Source organism: Echinops telfairi, unplaced genomic scaffold, assembly GCF_000313985.2.
Source record: "Echinops telfairi isolate 266 unplaced genomic scaffold, ASM31398v2 ScPeMD7_34;HRSCAF=130, whole genome shotgun sequence".
Lineage (NCBI taxonomy): Eukaryota > Metazoa > Chordata > Mammalia > Afrosoricida > Tenrecidae > Echinops > Echinops telfairi.
In genome coordinates this window covers 867,199-882,583 of record NW_022103931.1, presented here as the reverse complement: position 1 = coordinate 882,583, position 15,385 = coordinate 867,199, and the positions used below count along the sequence as shown (strand labels likewise).

The following is a 15,385-nucleotide window of genomic DNA, read 5'->3' as shown; positions in this document are numbered from 1 at the left end:
CCTTACACAACTGATGTATGTATGGATTGTGATGAGTTGTATGAACCCCAATAAAATGATTTAAAAGAAAAAAGAAAAAGATTTATTCTTGTGGTCCGTGTTCCCAGCCCTAGAGTACAAGGCTTTTTTATATGCCTGCTACTTTTTTCATTTTGTAATCATTAAATCTCATTCTAAAATTTGAGCAATACAAAGATAAGTCAAAAAGTATTGCTGCTGGGTTTTCAGTTCATATATGCATGAGTTTATTACAAAGAAAATGGATTTAAACTTATCTGTGTGACCAGTGCATGACTGGTCTCTCCTTAATACACTTATCTTCGTCTCATGAGAATGCCTTTAAAAAAAGAATACTTTTTGTGTGTTTGTGCCATGAACGAAACTATTTTGAGGTCAGCCTCAAATTTTTAACAGAACCCAAGTAAACATTTTCCAAAATCATTGGAAGTTTGCATAAAGTTTCTAGAAATGCTGCCCTACATTTAAAAGTTTCTCCAGTTTAAGAAGGTTGGGAAGGTCATAAGACAACCCATTCTGACTTCTAAGGTGGCTCATTGTTTACTCAGTAGGATGGCAAAACCAACCAATCTCCATGTTTGTGTTCCCACACACACTGCTAACATCCAGTTATTTTGTGGGAGTTACAAATACAATAGAAGAACCATAACAAGTAATTCAAATGCATCATAAGCCACACTCTGGTTATCTTAGTCATTGTCCATTTCCTATATGAATAATGAACTCCCTTTCTCATTAAGTTATATCTTCTACAACTACAGTTTTACAATCAGTTAACTCTGTCAACAATTACAACTGAATCATATAAACCTATCAGCATCTTCCCCCCCACCTTCTCTTTCTCAGAGGATTTAGTGGGATTCGTCTTTGGCTCCCTCATTCTGAATCTACTCATACCAATGGAAGTATGTAAATCAGCCACTTCATGCGTTTACATCCCCCATTAGAGTGTCTAATTTCTAAATTGCTCATCCTTATCAACACAGTACTGTGAGGAGACAAGCATATCCCTTGATCTGAAGAATCTTAGATTCGGGTTGGAACTTTGAGAATGTGCACCCATAAATAAAGTCTGGTCCAGAGCAAGCCATCAAATCACAGCAATCAACTCACAGTATTGAGTATTGTTTTCCTCATGTGCTCAAGTGCTGCTCAACTCAGCCAAAGCTACAACCAAAGCTAGGTCAAATGTGTACCAGCTGCAAGGTTGGGAGTCCACAAACATATCACCAAACGTCAGACCAGCTGTCTCATTGAGTCCCTCTTTCAGTGGGGTGGGTCAGTCAGTACCTTCCATCTCAGGAGTCTGCACAACTCCCTAAAATTTCAGATCAGCCAGTACTTCCTCTTCTCTTTCATCTCTAACTTCTGTGGAGTAGGTCAATGGGCGTCAGTGGAGCATGTGAAAACTCAATTAGTCTCTTCATTACTGTATTTCTTTCCCACACTTCCACTCAACAAGTGCAACCAAGCAGTCACCAGCAAGCATATCAGGCTTTCTGTTCTCTTTACCGTTCAGTCCTAGAATGCAGTGTTCTCTCACGGACACAAACTTTTTCTTGCCAAGGTGTGTCCAATGGCAAATTGAACACAAAACAAAAAACTCCACTGTTGAGTCAATTTCAATTCATAGACACCTCAGAAAGGACTTTGAGGCTGTAAATCTTTATGAGAGCAGATATCCCCCTCTTTCTCCCATGAAACAGCTGGTGGATTTGAACAACCAACCTCATAATTAGCAATCCAAATCTTACCCTACAGCACCACCAGTCTGCTTAGAAATAAAAAAAAGCCAGATTATCATCTTTTTTTCCCTTTCCGCAGGTTTTCCCTTCAAATATAAATCTCCTTTTCTCTCACAAGTTCTATGTGGGTTTGCATGCTATTTCAAATACAAAATTCTAGATTTGGAAGGTTCTGGGGGAAGTTTACATTTTCTACCAAAGGTCCAAACTCAAGCTATGGGCATGTAACAATAACAAGACATACAAACAAAAAACCCAGTTTCTTCTGGGGGGGAAAAATCTCTCATAGTATATTATCAATTATCGACTATGGTGGACTTATAAGCGCCCTTTAATCATGATACTCAATGTTCATTTCTATCTTTCATTTAGGTATGTTCCAACACTAAAACCAAACCAAACTCACTGCCATAGAGTCATAGCTGACTCATAGCAACCCACTGTGAGTTTCTTAAACTATAACAGTTTATAGGAGTAGAAAACCCAGTCTCCTTCCCGAGGAACTGCTGTGGTTTTGAACTCCAACCATGTGGATTGCAGCCCAACGTGTAACCACTACTCCACCAGGACTCCCATAGTACAGATGGGTAAACTCATAACCTTTTTTTAAAACACTCAAATTCAGTTAAGATATAGTGATGCCCCACAATGATACTTAATGTAATATAATCACCTTCATGATAAGATTTGCTATGAGCATCCAGTCAATTGAAAGGAAGCCTGTGGCCTGCTTCCAATAGATGTAGATGCTATAGTAAAGCTTTCTTTCCTTTTGCTCGGTCTGGCTCTTGCATATGGCTTATTATCTGACCAGCAGTTCTTTGGACTTGAGCCAGCAGTCTTCCTTCTTGCCTGCTATCCCTGAGCATTTTCAGCAAACTGCCTTCTGACCTTCAGACTTTAAATCCATTTACCTCCACAGCCAGAAGCCTATTGTCTAATGTGCCAATCTTGGGAGTCATCAGAAGCCTGCCATCTTACCTGCCAACCTTGAATTCATTCAACTGTGCAGCCAGAAAGCTGCCATCTTATGTTTTTCAAACAATGCCACTACATGAAGCCAGCCTGACATCTGCCCCATGAGCTTGGGATTTACCCACTTCTACACCGACGTGCACCAGTTCCGTGAATACAAACCTCTCGACAGACATCGATAAGCGTCGCGGATTCTGCTTCTCCAGGAATCCCTGGCTCAGACGCAGATAAGTCAATTCCACCGCTTGTGAGTTACTTACCACTGCTCGAAACACTTTACTAAGTCCTGTTAGGTGCCATTGCGTTGGTTTTGACTAAGTTCTAGGTGTTCTGAATTGATCTATGCATCAACTAGTTACAATTTCACAATTCTATAAGACACATAGTAGAATTATTTCCCACTCTACACATGAACAAACTAAATACAAAGAAGACAAGTAATGTATAAGGAAGCAGGAAAACTACAATTGAAAAAGGAAAACACCCCACTCTTCCAGAAAGGTAACATAGCTAGAGGGTCAAGCCAAGCCTGGGTTAAGGAGTAAAGAAGGAATAAGGAAAATATGCAAGAGCAGTGGGTGGTAAAGGACTTCATTTTTACCATTTTCCTGATAAAATGTTACTTACACCATAACTTGAACCAAGAACGAGGCTATGATTACTACTAAACACAGGACTGCCCTTCTACATCATAAATCCTGGTAATTCCCAATATCTTTCCGTCAAAAGAAGCTACTGAATATATGTTCTGTTCTTCAACTGGATATATTTCTGAAAATCATCATGCTAAACTTTCCCGTTATCTAAGTGTATTCCTAAAAATGTTGGCCAATTTATAGAATAGTCAACTGTTCACTTTTGGACAGAAAGAAAAATATAGTCCGAGCCAATATAATTTATAAAACCCTCTTACCTTTTTCGGCTGGGCTCAATATAGTCACTGTAAAAAGACAGAGAGATAAACATTAGTAATATTTAAAAATATACTTTTCTAATACATTTTTTCATAGGGCCATTTTTCAGAAATCTATTCAATGGGATTTCCGTGAAGCGGTAAGCATTGTGCTGAAAACAGAAATGTCAGCAGTCCAAACTCACCAGCCACTCTTCGAGAGATGGCTGAAACTATCTGCGGTCACTCCCCAAGGGCCGGACCCGAAGGACCCAGTGTACAGCCCTGACTGAACAAACTGAGCCCTGCCTCAAAACTACCTGCAGCCTTTGGACTTAGAATGAAATTCCTTGATGGTAAAGGAGGCAAATAACGGTCACCTCAAGGCTGTGAAAATGGCAGTCATTGGACCATAAGCCAGTGTTGGGATCCCTGGCTTAGCGGATGTCCAGTGAGAGGGGACCCAAAACCACCGTATATTTACTATCTCAATGCCTTCTTTGTATCAGTATAACAAGTATTAACCCACTAGACAAGGATCTGTCCTTGTAAGGAATGTTACAGAAATTTTCCCCCTATCACCAACCCCCATGCTCAATGCAAACAGAGCTCAATCATTTAAGAATTCAATCTGAACAAAGCAACAACTCAATGACATACCGTCTAGCATCACAATAACACACAAGACAGCACAATATGAAAAACTGTTAAGAAAATGGAATAGCATTAAAAATGAAAGAATAAAGATGGATATCCTACATAATAGCGATCTGTAATATATAATAATATGTACAAATAGTATTCTTATAATGTGACTTCTACAAAGCTGGTCTCTATTGACAACCATATTCTATGTATATTTCGATAGGTGCTAAGGTACAATTAAATTCTAAATCTTGTAGATTTACAAGATTTACAGATAAACAATCTGGAGGAGAAAACAATGGGACCGACGGTTCTAGGTAGACATGGAAGAGGGTGAGGCATGGGAAAGGAAGTGGTGTTAACAAACCCAGGAACAAGAGAACAACAACTGATCCAAAATCAGTGGTGAGGAGGGTGTAAGAGGCCTGGTAGGGCTTGATCAAGGACAATGTAATTGAGAGGAATTACTGAAACCCAAAGGAAGGCTGAGCATGATAGTGAGACAAGAGGAAAGTAAAATGAAATAGAGGAAAGAACTGGCAGGCAAAGGGAATTTATAGAGGTCTAAATATAGGCATGTATATATGTAAATATGCTTAAATATGAGGATGGGGAAATAGATCTATGTGCATATATTTACAGGCTTAGTATTAAAGTAGCAGATGGACATTGAGCCTCCACTCAAGTACTCCCTTAGTGTAAGAACAATTTATTCTATTAAACTGGCATTCCATGATGCTCACCTTCCCGACACGATTGCTGAAGACAAAGCAGGTGCATAAGCAAATGTGGTGAAGAAAGCTGATGGTGCCCGGCTATCAAAAGATATAGTATCTGGGGTCTTAAAGGCTAGAAGGTAAACAAGTCGCCATCTAGCTGAGAAGCAACAAAACCCACATGGAAGAAGCACACCAGCATGTGTGATCACGAGGTGTCGAAGGGATCAGGTATCAGACATCAAAGAACAAAAAATCATATCACCGTGAATGAGGGGGAGTGTGGAGTGGGGACCCAAAGCCCATCTCTAGGCAACTGGACATACCCTTACAGAAGGGTTACAGGGAGGGAACGAGGGTGCAGTATAGCAATGATGAAACATACAAGTTTCCTCTAGTTCTTAAATGCTTCCCCAACCCCCACTATCATGATCCCAATTCTACTTTACAAATCCAGCTGGGCCAGAGGATGCACACTGGTACAGATAGGAACAGGAAGCACAGGGAATCCAGGACAGATGAACCCCTCAGGACCAGTGGTGAGAGTGGGGATACCGCGAGGGTGGAGGGAAGGTGGGGTACAAAGGAGGAACCAATTAAAAGGATCTACATATAACCTCCTCCCTGGGGGGCGGACAACAGAAAAGCGGGTGAAGGGAAACATCAGACAGTGTAAGACATTACAAAATAATAATAAATTATAAATTATCAAGGGTTCATGAGGGAGGGGGTGGCAAAAAATGAGGAGCTAATACCAAGGGCTCAAATAGAAAGCAAATGTTTTGAGAATGATGATGGCAACAAATGTACAAATGTGCTTCAGACAATGGAAGTACGTACGGATTGTGATAAGAGTTGTATGAGCCGCCAATAAAATAATTTTTAAAAAATTTAAAATCTTGATCCATAATTTGATAAGAGATTCATTGTAATTTGTACAATGATCAATGCTTAAAGGATCAGAAAAAGAGACGAAAAATTCAAACAGAAAGTAAACAGTATTCTAGGGCAATTTCCTAAGTCATACTATATACTATACTATACTATCTCTATATTGCATCTACTTTAGGGAATATCTTAAAAATTGCAACGATCATATGAATTAATTTTACTAAAACCGTCCATTTTATCTAAAGCAGAATGCACTTCCACCGACCTAGCCCAATATAAGTGAGGTAGACTCTCACTGGGTGATAATGAAGGCTGTGCTATAAAGCTAACCAAATAAATTTTCCTGTCTTTTTTTTTTTTCAATACACGTGGCTGGTGAGTGATGCCAACTCCTTGTATATATTTCTTTACAGTTAAAGAGTGCTGGATAAGCATATTAATTAATTCCAAATAACAAGCACAGGAAGATCTCAGAAATGACTGGAGGGGTTCCATTAGGAAGGGTACCCTGTATTCCATGGAACTGCAAATATCAGCTTAAATCTAAGGACATCAATTTGTCTTAAACTGAAAGATAAGTAATGTCTACTGAGAGACTCCTCTTTTTAAAATTTTTTTAACTTTTTTTTGTAGATTGGGTGGAAGTTGACAGAGATCATCCCGCGTTACTTATGCAAATTCATACACATTTTGTTTCTCTTCATTCATCGCAATGCCCTCAATGTAGCATCACTCACCCCACTTCTTCCCTATTTCCAGTTTATAATACTCCTCCTTTCTTTCTTTCTGTTTTTAATCATCTTATTGGGGGCCCATACAGCACTTATCACAATCCATACATACATCAACTGTATAAAGCACATTTGTACATTCGTTACCCTCATCAGTCTCAAAACATTTGCTCTCCACGTAAGGCTCTGGCATCAGCTTCTCATTCCACCCCCTCCCTCCCTGCTCCCCCCTCCCTCATTAACCCTTGGTAAAATATAAATTACTATTTTGTCATTAACTTACACTATCCGACATCTCCCTTCACTCCCTTTTCTGTTGGCTGTCCCCCAGGGAAGCGGTTATATGTAGAGCCTTGTAATCGGTTCCCACTTTCCACCCCACCCTCCCTCCACCCTCCCAGTATCACCACTCACACCACTGGTCCTGAAGGGATCATCCACCCTGGATTCCCTGTGTTTCCAGTTCCTATCTGTACCAGTGCACATCTGAGGGACTCTTCTTTACTACTGACCAGCAGCATGAGCCGTTTCTTTTTGCCCGACTCAATACATGTTAGAGCCATCTTCCCCAAACCTTGAGCTAAGTGAGACAGCCAAACCTCTTAACCAGCTGTCCACTGAGTGGGCAACTCGGTGCCGACCTTCTCAATACTCAAGCAACACTTTTTGCCATGTAATTTCTCTCTTCCTCTTTTCCTGCTTTCTTCTCCTGTGTCATCCTTCCCATGCGTCCCTCCCATGTGGAAGACATAATACACACAATAACACCACTAAAAACACAGAACTACCCACCCACAAAGTGACTTTATTTTTTACTTTATTTTACTTGGTTTTTGTATTTCGATCTATTGCAACATTTTCTTTTAAAACTGCTCTCCCGTGTCCACTTTCTGAGCGACCCCACCTCCCTAAAAATATACACACCTCCAAGACAAAACCAGGTAGGCCTGCAGATTTTGGCACACTCATATAAACAAGGGCATTTTCTCTCCTCTGAAGGCACAGACCAGCCCATATAGCCAGCAAAATTATCCTTCTAAAACAGCAATTCTCAACCTGTGGGTTGCGACCCCTTTAGGGGTCAAATGACCCTTTCATAGAGGTTGCCTGATTCATAACAGTAGCAAATTTCAAGTTATGAAATACCAACGAAAGTAATTTTATGGTTGGGTGTCACTACAACATGAGGAACTGTATTAAAGGGTTGCAGCATTAGGAAGGTTGAGAACCACTGCTCTAAAGCAAGGGAGAAATAAAAGTATTTGTACACAAGGGAAAAATAAATGAATTCATAAAAACAAGACCAGCATTAATATGATATACGTATTAACTCCTGATTTTTAAAAAATCACCAGATTTTTTTAAAAATCGCTATCGCCATAGAATTAACAAAAGCAGACAAACCTGAGAGCATCACACAAAACACCACTACCTGGAAACCAGTACAATGAGAGCAGTAATCAAAACAATAAATAGAAGTGGAACAAAATACTAAGAACCCCCCCCCCAACAAAAAAACCTCACTGCCATCAAGTCAATGTTGACTCATAGTGACCCAATAAACAAACAAATAAATTGGGGGTGGGGTGGGGAGAAAAAACCAAAAATAAAATAATGAAGCAAATGAAAGCAACAAACCTGCATATCTCAATAATGACACTGAATATCAATGGATCACATGCAGCAATCAAAAGCTAGCGAGTAGCAGGCTAGATTTCAAAACAAGAGCCATGCTGCCTAAAAGAGAAGTGCCTTAAACTCAAAGACAAAAGTAAATTAAAAATCAAAACATTCTAAAAAATCGGCCAAGCCAATGGAAACTATAAAAATTCAGAATTGGCAATATTAATCTCTGATAAAATAGGCTTCAAGGCCAATAACATCATGAGAAACAAGAATGAATACTACATAATGATTAAAATAACAGCAGGAACAATTAAGCATACTAAACATATACGCACACAATGTAAGATCCTTAAAAATGTCCATCTAAACAGCTTGAAATTAATAGTAGAAGACATCAATACACCACTCTCAAGGAAAGATAAATCATCAGGAAAGAAACAAGAAAATAATTTATAATCTATCAAGGGGTCACAAGGGTGGGAGGGGGATGGGGGGTAAAAGAGGAGCTGATACCAAGGGCTCAATAGAAAGTAATTGTCTAGAAAAGAATGATGGCAACATATGTACAAATATGCCTGATAAAACTGATGTATGGATTGTAATAAGCATTGTAAGAGCTCTCAATAAAATGATTTTTAAAAAGTAAAAGAGGAGCTGATACCAATGGCTCAAATAAAAAGTAAATGTTTAGAAAATAATGATGGCAACATGCGTACAAATATGCTCGATACAATCAATGTATGGATTGTTATAAGAGCCGAAAGAGCCCCCAATAAAATCTGGGGAAAAAAGAAAGAAACAGAAGAACTAACCAACACACTCATTCAGCTTGACTTCCTAGACCTATAAAGAACACTCTACTCTAAAACACAGTTCATATTCTTCTGCAGTAGACATGGCACAAACTCTAGAATAGATCATATGTTTGGCCACAAGGCAAGCCTCAACAAATTAAAAAACCCTGAGATCCTGGAATCCATTTACTCAGACCATGATCTGAAAGACGAAATCAGTTATAGAAAGCACAAGAGCATAAAGGCAAGTACATGGAGACTGAACAACATACTACTTAAAAACAATTGGGTAATAGATCAAATGATGGATGAAAATTTAAAATTCCTTGAAGCAAATGAGAACAATAACACAAAATAGCAAAGCCTTTGGAATTCAGCAAAAGCCACACCTCTATGAAGGCATCATCAGGCTGTGACCTAATTCACAGGATGGACCCCACCTCTTCCTCTACACAGATACCATCAGGTTGACGTAAAATCTAACCATCACATATCCTGAGATATTCTTTAAATCTTGAATCAAAACTATTCCCTGAGGTCACTTATTGGCAAAATGACAGACGGGCGTGTAAAATAAAGATACTTTCTATAAAGACTGTGCTCCATTAAAAGTATGAGGCCAAAATGTCAACAATTAATGTAAAGCAGCTAATGGGAGAGAGTGGGCATGGAAAGCAGAGTACTGGAGATGGAACCACCATAATACAACTAAAGAGAAGGTTTATATATTGTGAAAAAGTTTTCTCTGCCAAAACTATGCAGCTAGAAAGCAGGGGGATGATACATTTAAATTACTGAAGGAAAAATATTTTCAGCCAAGAATTTTAAAACTAGCAAAACTTTCAGTCAAAAATGAAGGACAGACACTTCAAAAAAGTGTACTCTGGTGTCCATCAAACACATGAAAAGATGCTCACAATCATTAGCTGTTAGAGAGATGCAACTCAAAACTGCAGTAAATATCATCACACCATTGCAAAAATGACAATGACCAAAAACACAGAAAAAGACAAATGCTGGCGAGGTCACAGAGCAATGGAAACATTCATATATTGCTGGTTGGACTGTAAAATGGAATAGCCACTATGGGAAATGGTATGGGGTCTCCTGAAAAAGCTAAAAATGGAATGCCTTATGATTCAGCAATCCCATACCTAGATATATATCCAAAGGATATAAGAGCAGTGACAGAAATAGATATATGCACACCTATGGGGGGTACCCCCAAACCCTGGAATTTCCCCCACCCCCAAAAATATAGATTTAATTTTTTTTTTTGGTAAAACAACCTTATCACCTTCAAAGTACTCTCCAGTACACTTAATACATTTGTTAAATCTGTGATTCCGTTCTTGTGTCAGACTGGGTTGACTAGAGAAACAAATTCTTTGACACTCATATATGGGTAAGAGAGAACTTAATATCAAGAAGTAATTATGCATCAATAAAACACCTCAACCTTGTCCAGATCAAATCCATAAGTTCAATATTAGTTCATGAATGCCTCTTCAGACTCACACAGCACAAGCAATGATGCCAAATGCAGGAAGATCACAGGCTGGTGGGTGGAAAGTCTTGTGGATCTAGTGGCAATGGATACATCTCTAGAGATCTGGCTGCCATCGGTGTGGCTCCAGGTGGCTTGTCAGCAGGAAGACTAAGGCACAGAGAGAAAGAGTGTTCCACCTCCAGGGAGAAAGAGAGGGAGTTCCCAGAATTCTCATGATTAGGCCACTCCTACAAGGAGACATTTTCAGGCTGTAACCTGATTGTCAGGCTAAAGTCCACCCCTTCATTATTTTCTTTGGTTGACATGAAATTGTGTAACTACTATAGAAACATTTTCCAAACTCATCTGTCTGGATGGCTCACAGCACCTTTTTCTTCACCTGTTCTATGTCTTCAAATCACTGTCCTTTCATGTCCCTCTTCATTCACAGAAACAAAAAGAAGTTGCACAGAGTGAGGTCAGGTGAGTCAGGTGCATGGGGCAAGAGAGACATGCTGTATGTTGCCAAACACTGTAACAATGAGATGGTTACATGAACAGGTACACTGTCAGGGTGGCAAAACCAGTCCCCCATCTGCCACAAATCAGGCCTTTTTAGTCACAGACTATTACGCAATCTTTTTAGAACTCTAAATAGAATTTGATTAACGGTCTGACCTGGTGGAATAAACTACAAATGTACTATCCCCCTCACATAAAAAAAATGACCATTGTCTTGATCTTTGATTTCACTTGATGAGCTTTTTTAGGGTGAGATGATGGTAGCATCTTCTACTGGCTAAACTGATGTTTGATTCGGAGCCTTTTTTGTTGTTTTGTTTTGTTTTGAAATCATTATATTGGAGGCTCGTACAACTCTTATCACAACCCATGTATCCATCCATTGTGGCAAGCACATTTGTACATTTGTTGCCATCATCATTTTCAAAATATTTTCTTTCTACTTGAGCCCTTGGTTTCAGTTTCTCATTTTTCCGCTCCCTCCCTCATGAACCCTTAATATTTATAAATTATTATTTTGCATGTCTTCCACTGACCTATGTCTCCCTTCACCCACTTTTCTGTTGTCCATTCCCCTGGGAGGGGGTTATATGTTGATCATTGTGATCGGTTTCTCCTTTCTACCGCCTCAAGCGGTGCCACCAGAGCGTCCTGCAGTTTGAGGAGTGCGTCCTGCAGCGCAATGGGCTAGCCCAGCACATGAGCCACGGCGACGAGAGCTCGCAGCTGTGCCTGCGCCTGCTGGAGACCTCGCTGAAAGGGGAGAGGATCCTGGGCTATGCTGAGGAGTCCTGCTATCTCTGGTTCGTCATGGAGTTCTGTGAAGGTGGCGACCTGAACCAGTATGTCCTGTCTCGGAGGCCAGACCCCGCCACCAACAAAAGCTTCATGCTACAGCTCACAAGTGCCATTGCCTTCTTGCACAAAAACCACATCGTGCACACTGTTCTCTTAAATTGGTCATCACCAAAAAAAGAGGTTCAAGTGAAACTGCTTTTACGAAAATATTCACCTTCCCAGGTAACGCCACTGGGAGCACTATCTCAGAGCAAGTTGCTTCATGCTTGCCTAGTGGGAAAAATACAAACTACAAAAGCTGTGCTCTGCCCAGCACAATTCAGAGTGTTTGGGAGGTAGCCCCTCGTATAGTGCTTTCCCTGTATTTTGTGAATTTGGGGGTGAATTATAAAGCTCAAAGGTAAAGGGGAATCAATAAGTGAACAGGAAGGTGTTATGTGGACCTCCAATATTGTGGATGGCATATGCTCATATGACTGTCTAAAGCAGCAGTTCTCAACCTGTGGGTCGCGACCCCTTTGGGGGTCAAATGACCCATTTACAGGGGTTGCCTGATTCATAACAGCAACAAAATTGCAGTTATGAAGTAGCAATGAAAATAATTGTAAGGTTGGGGGGTCACCACAACATGAGGAACTGTATTAATGGGTCGCGGCATTATGAAGGTTGAGAACCACTAGTCTATAAGATAGTGACCTTTAAACCTGTGAGATAGGACCTTGCTCCAAGTGACTACCATTAAAAATGTAGGATTTGTGTGCTAATTAGGAGAGTGGTGACAATTATAATTGAGAAGTGGAAAAGTGGGGATTAGATCAATCTCTACATTTTGGGCATTGGTTTCATGCTAATTCTTATCCAGAAATAAACTCACACATCTATGGTCACCTGATTTTCAATAAGGGTGCCAAATCCATTCAATGGAGAAACACTTGTGTCTTCAACAACTGGTGTTGTTGAACACCAACTGGATATCCATATGCAAAAGAATGGGCTTGGACCATTACCTAACAACATATAAAAAAACATGTAACAAATTTAAAATTAAATAGCGATTAGAAGAACAAAACATATGGGTAAATCTTCATGACTTTTTATTTGACAATGGATTCATAACTATGATACCAAAAGCACAAGCAACAAAAGAAAAGTTAATTAATCAACTGAGAACCATCAAAATTATAACCACCCTGGGAAAGCAACAGTGCCTAAGAAAGAAGTTCATGAAAAACTAGACAAAATGTACAAGACCATACCGGATTTCAATTTGTTAATTTGGATTTAGAATTCATTTTGGTGGTGAAAATATTACTGGCTTCAGCATGGTTTAGGAAACAACAAGCCCACATGGAAGAAGCACATCAGCCTGTGTGAACATGAGGTGTCAACTGGGACTGAGTAACAGGCATCAGAAGATCCAAAACAAACAAACAAACCATATTGTTGAGACCGAGGGGGGTCGCAGCAGACACCCAAAGCCCATCTGCAGACAATGGGACATCCCCTCACAGAGGGATCACCGGGAAGGGATGAGTCCATCAGGGTGCAGTAAAGCACGGATGAAACACACAATACTCCTCTGGTTCCTTGAGGTTTCCTCACCCAACCCTACCCCACTATCATGAGACCAGTATTGCCTTTCACTGTGGGCTAGGCTGAAGCATGTACACAGATACAGGTAAGATATAAAAGCTCACAAAACACAGAATCCAGGAACAGGAATGGGAGTAGTGATACCAGGATGGTACAGGGAAGGTGGGGAGAGGATGGGAGGAAGAGGGAACCAATCCCAATGATTGACACATAACCATACCCTTTCCCCCAGGGGGGACAAACAACAGAAACCATGGGGAAAGAGAGAGACAGTGGTCGGTGTAAGTTATGAAGATAATAATAATTTATAATTTATCAAGGGTCCACGAGGATGAAGGGGGTGGGGGAAGAGGAGCTGACACCTAGGGCTCAAGAGAAAGTAAATGTCTAGAAAATAATGATGGCAACATATGTACAAATGTGATTCCAACAACTGATGTATGGATTGTTACAAGAGCTGTAAGAACCCTCAATAAAAATGTTTTTTAAAAATAGAAACAAAAAGGTTTAAGAAATGATGATGGCAACGTATGTACAAATAGGCTTGATACAATTGGTGTATGAAAATTTATAAGAGCCAATGATAAAATTATTTTTAAAAGAAAATATAGCATCTGGGGTCTTAAAGGCTTAAAATTAAACAAGTGACCATCTAGCAGGGAAGCAACAAAGCCCACATAGAAGAAGCACACCAGCCTGTGTGATCATGAGGTGTCGATGGGAACTGATACCAGAAGTTCAAAAACAAGCAATCAAATTGATGTGAAGGAGCATAGACAAAATGGAGACCCAAAACCCACCTGTAAGATAATTGCACAGTTCTTCACAGAAGGACCACACGGATGGGATGATATATCCAAGGTGCAGTATAGCACTGGTGAAACATATAACTATGCTCTAGTTCTTTAATATTTCCTCCTCTTACTGGTATGGTCTTAGGTTTACCTCATTAATCTTGTTCGACACGTATATGGTTATGTGTATAATTAAGATGCATGAAATCCAAGATAGATAAACCCTTCAGAAATAGTAATGGGAGTAATAATTCCCTGAAGGTACAGGAAGGGGGTGGGTGGGAACCAATCACAAGGGTGACTGTATAACCCCACCCGACGGGAACAAATTGTAGGTGAACGGATATATTGGATGGTGTAAGATACAGCAATATTAAGGGGTCCTGTGTGGTAAGGTGGGGGAGGGCAGGTATAAAGGGGAGCTTATATCAAAGAGTTCAAGAAGAAATAAAATGTTTTGATACTTATGGTGGCAGCAATTGTATAATTATACTTGGTCGAAATGAATTATAGAGTGTTATAATATCTGTAAGAGCTCCCAATAAAATGATTTCTAAAAAAGAAAGACAGAAGAAAAGGTGAAGTATCTAGGATATGCATATAAACAATTAAAACTCAATTATTGTCGTTTATCTCAGATGTGTTATGTCATCGGGGCTGATCATCTTTAATTTTTGTTATATGTTTTTTCTATTTTTCAATATACGAACCCCAGGAATGATGAAACTACCCAGACGGCAAATAGAATAAGAGTTTCTTGCAGGTACAGTGGTCCAGGTGGTCCAGGTGAGGGTTAAAAAGAGCTTATGTCAAGGAGTTCAGGAAGGAAAAACTGTTTCCAAAATGATTGGTTGTTAGAGAAATGCAAATCAAAAGCACAATGATATACTACTTTACACCCACTATGATGGTAAGAATATTAATAGGCCCAAAGCCCATCTGTAGACAATTGGACATTCTCTTACAGTAGGGTCATGGGGAGGAGACAAGCCAGTCAAGGTGCAGTACAGCACCGATTAAATGTACAACATTCCTCTAGTTCTTTGATGCTTCCTCCCACCCACCCCTAACTATCATGACCCCCAATTCTACCTTACAAATCTGGCTAGACCAGAGCATGTACCTGGGTACAGATAAGAGCTGGAAACACAGGGAA

The 15,385-nt window shown here is 39.8% G+C and overlaps 1 protein-coding gene across 5 annotated transcripts in view; it reads right to left on the bottom strand.

Moving 5' to 3' along the window:
• Positions 1-15,385, bottom strand: part of ZDHHC15 (zinc finger DHHC-type palmitoyltransferase 15) — a 153,482-nt gene that overhangs the window by 130,827 nt on the left and 7,270 nt on the right. For all 5 annotated transcript variants that reach the window (XR_006680058.1, XR_006680059.1, XM_045290235.1 and 2 more), the window contains exon 2: positions 3,652-3,678. Coding sequence is in view for 3 of the 5 variants with exons in the window: in XM_045290235.1 (XP_045146170.1) it covers positions 3,652-3,678 (27 nt within the window). In the remaining 2 variants the exon portion in view is untranslated. The remainder of the gene's footprint in view (positions 1-3,651; positions 3,679-15,385) is intronic.